The sequence below is a fragment of the Ruditapes philippinarum genome, unplaced genomic scaffold (assembly GCF_026571515.1).
Source record: "Ruditapes philippinarum isolate M1 unplaced genomic scaffold, ASM2657151v2 ctg9550_1_1_1_1, whole genome shotgun sequence".
Taxonomy (NCBI): Eukaryota; Metazoa; Mollusca; class Bivalvia; order Venerida; family Veneridae; genus Ruditapes; species Ruditapes philippinarum.
The window spans coordinates 7322-11775 of NW_026861907.1; the positions used below are offsets into that span (position 1 = coordinate 7322).

The following is a 4454-nucleotide window of genomic DNA, read 5'->3' on the forward strand; positions in this document are numbered from 1 at the left end:
ATTGATTATTTATATAAATACATATTGAGGATCTTGTTGAATTTATTAAACGAGTTTAAATTAAGTGATAAAATCCAAAGCTGTGCCGAATGTAAGATTCTTCTAATCACGATACATACTTTATATAGCACTGTATAGTATGTCACAGCATAAACCAAATATGCCTTTAAAAACAATAAAACAATATTTATTAGTAGTTGTACTTGACAACATGAAAAGATAAAGCTTCTTTGCTTATGATTGAGCAGACGAATTTTATCACTTACCCCCAACGCAGATTGCAAACGGATCCGATTGGACAAAAATAGTTTTTATTTACTTCCGCACACAAATGTAAACTTGTTTATAGGCATTGCATTTGTTTATCAAAATGGCTGAATCTAATCCGGAGACTGCTGAAGTGTCCGGGCGAAAAAAGGACATTCTGTGCCAACCGTGTTTAAACAAGGATAACCAAACGACAAAAGTCGCTGAAAAGTTTTGTTCAACTTGTGATGAATTTCAGTGTTTGGATTGTTCTAACGTTCACTACACACACGCCTTCTTAAGAAATCACAAGTTAGTGAACGCGAATGAGGCGAAAACGAAACAAGGCTCGTTTGATATGAAAGGATTAGACCAATGTGATCAACACCGGGAAATCGTAAAATTCTTCTGCGAAGATGAAAATCAGCTCTGCTGCAGCACCTGTGCTATTGCTGACCATCGTAAATGTCACAGCGTTGTTGAAATTCTAAAGGTCGCTGGAAGGTCAACCTATAGAAGTTCAACTTTAAAGGTTAAATTGGAGGAAGTGAGAGAGAAGGCTAACATTATCGTAAATAGCTTTGTCTCATCAAAAGAGAAACTAGACGAAGATGCTAAAGAAATACCAGTGAAAATCAGGCGAATGCGGGACGAAGTAATGGCAATGTTTGCCGAGTTGGAAATTTCCGTTGTTAAAGACATTAAATTGTTTCAGAAAGAGACATTAGAAAAGCTGACAATAAAGCAGTCACAGAACGAGAAATATCTAGCTGATATAACAAAGTTGCTGGAAACGATTGACAACGTGTATCAGAATGGATCTCTGGTACAACAGTTTATAGTAGAGCAGAAGTTGAAGAATGACGTCAATGTTCTTCACAAAAATGTCGATGCAGAATGTCAAGGTTTAGAGACCGTTACTGTAACCTTTGATTTTGATGAAACATTAAAACTTCCTCCGCTGCCAGTCACTGATTATGTACCAGGACAACTGACTCTGTCATTCTGTCTATCAGAGGTAGCCCAAACTATAGTTCCTGTTAACAAAGCAATGATACTATCACCAGTAAATTCCATTGATATAAAACAGAAAGATGATGATGAAGAAGAGCCATTATATACAGGGATTGATTTTTTACCTGATGGTAGACTTGTTGCTGTTGATAATAAAAATAAGAAATTCTTAGTTTACGATGAGAAGCTTGAGAAAGTAGGATCATATCAGTTATCTTACTATCCATACTCTGTTGTTGCTGTATCTGAGGATGAAGTAGCGATAACAAGTAGTGGTGCATTAAAGTTAAACATTCTACATGTAAACAAATCTAATGGTATAACTTTAGATAGAACAGTCAAAGTGACAACAGAATATGACGCGATATGTCAAAAAGATGATACATACTTTGTCGGCGGGACAAGTGATCATTCAACACCTATTCGTATGATATCATCTAAAGGAGAAGAGAAAGATTTCAGCATCAACTTCCCTAACAAGTCATATCCTTTAGGGACAAGTGCTTGTACTTACATAAGGAGCAGTGACAAAGTGGTACTTACAGATAGATACGATCATACAGTCTACATATATGACGTCAAGACAAACACGAGAGTCGTGGTGAAGGATGATCAGATAAAGGAACCACGTGGTGTAACAGTTGGTCCCTATGATACTATCCTGGTTTGTAGTATAAGAACAAACTCTATTGTACAGATATCACAAACAGGTCAGATCTTATCATCAAACAAGATAGATATGATATATCCCAGAACAATTTGTGTCTCAAGTGATAAATCATATCTTGCAATAAAAAACGCATGTATCGGTAAGAGAAAACTAAAGAAGTTTAAGATATTATATTGATGACATGGATTATTACATTATTATGATTAACAATTAATGAACCATGATAAGTCAACAGTGTAAATAACAATATCAAAAGTTGAGCATTCTTTTTTAATTTGTGCAACTTTATATTCTATAAATGAAAGGTCTGTTTTTTGAACAGGAATCAAAAAGAAATCAACATGTTGTTTATTACTGAAATATGTAGATATAATAAATCATTATCAATATTGTATATAAATTCATTAATTTGTATTAGTCTTATTATCATCTATGACATCTGACATTTTGAAATTTTCTTCCGCATTAGCATCACCCATTAATTGATTGTAAACATTTGAATATCATAATTAAATGGACAAATATTACATGTATCTCATCTTAAATACTGTCATTACCATGGAATCAGCTTGTATTACAGACATCAATGTTTTCATAAAGAACAGTTTCCAGACGAACCGGTACAACATAACTGAATTTTTTAAAATTTAATGTACTTATATACGCTAAAGTAATATTTCATTCAACAAAACATTCTGTTTTAAATTCAATATTGAATAGCTTTTTAGAGTGTAAACTGTATTATAAATGATTAATTTTGTATTACAAATGTAATGTATCTCAATGTTTGTACTAGTCAAAATAAAATTTCTATTATGTTTGTTTTCTTGTTTATCATTCGATAACTGTGCTTCTTTGGGGGCTTGAACTTAATTGAACCCTACATTTGATATCAATACATTAGATACATATTTCAAATATTCATATATTGATAGATCTGGTATATTACGCAATACATTCCCATGATTCCTAGGCATTCTAACATTGTCATTGCTAACGAACAATATTAACAATATTTAAGCTATTTTATTGTTAAAACAGTGAGAAAACGTTAAAAATACAATTTCATCTTAAATTAAAACTGATATCTTTCACATTAAAGATAAAAATGAAATTTTTTAACTCTTTTTCTCGTTTTAAATAACATTATATTTAAAGGCAGATGAATAAATCTAGCTGCACATCTTACTTTTGCGGAAAAATCACTTGAGATTGTACTTAAGTTATCACATCTTGATCCGGAAATTGTATTTCATAATTATTATCTCGTCTTCAAAACATTTGGTTTATGACCTTTTTTCTATCTCAACTAGTTTTTCATATCAATTACTTAAACATGATGTGTTTGTAGCACAAGTAAATTCTTTGGAACATACGATAATAGTAGTTACAAGAAAAGCATTGATGCAAAGCATCAAAGGGCGTCCAAGCAAGAAATGCAGCAAGAGAAGATAAACTAGTAGACATATGCTTATAATCTTTTCAATGGTCAATTGGTTTTTACCAGAATTGTATATCACTTATGAATGAGCGGACAAAAACATTGTTCATTGTGAACTTTGGTAAACATGCTACAGATTAGAATAATACTTTTTTTTTTATTCACAGGAACTTGAAATTTTATCAATATTAACGATAATATCCAAAATCTACAGTTCAATGATATTCAAAATTTACTCCCTATATGGTATACATTTATTTGCACTATATAGGGGTATTTTTGGATATTATCATTTATATATGTGATTTGATAGAATTTCAAGTTCATGTGGCATTTTCTTTGGAACATACAAATAGTAGTCAAACTCAATAGGGAAATCAGGGTCGATTTTAGAAAAAGAGACTTGAACAGCGAATAGGTTTTATAGTATACTAGTGCTAGACTTGTTAACTATCGCACAACGTCAAAAAAAGCGACATATAAGCTTGGTCGATTTAAATATTTACGGTAAAAATGTCAATCAGTGCAATCAGGGCCGTAAAAAAGAAAACCGGAAAGAACCTACGAAACAGACTTTTACAAAATAATAATACTATGACATAACAATTCGTAAAAATGGCATACTTATTTTTTCTATAGATTTAAAACGAATGCAATTAATTGTTTGAATAAGTTTTCATTTCCTTCCTTCAGAATTCTCGAGTTTGTTATTTATTTCCATAGCGCGACACGAATGACCGTCTCGTTCAACTAAAACTGCTTCTATAAATGGGATATACTATTCTCCGGTCCAGTTGCTTCCAGACTCCGGTCTCTCCCGATCTATTTTGAATTTTAAGAATTCAATTATCATATTGACCGACGATTAAAAGTAAAAATTAACTGGAAAAAATTAGTAAATTGTGGTTAATCTTTCAATATATTATATTGTTTATTCTTAAACCATGTACATGTACATTTGTATTTTTCTTTATCATTTTTTAAATTATCAATCAATTGAATAATTTATAAAATCTAATTTGTAACTTAAAATAATTCCTCAGGATCTTTACTAAACATGAATAACAAATTAAATAAAATGTT

General features: G+C 31.3%; 1 protein-coding gene across 1 annotated transcript; it reads left to right on the top strand.

Moving 5' to 3' along the window:
- Positions 1-332: 332 nt before the first annotated feature.
- Positions 333-2750, top strand: LOC132717315 (uncharacterized). The gene has a single exon (XM_060700749.1). The coding sequence runs from the start codon at positions 371-373 to the stop codon at positions 2105-2107; it is 1737 nt and encodes a 578-aa protein (XP_060556732.1). The 5' UTR covers positions 333-370; the 3' UTR covers positions 2108-2750.
- The last annotated feature ends 1704 nt before the right edge of the window (positions 2751-4454 follow it).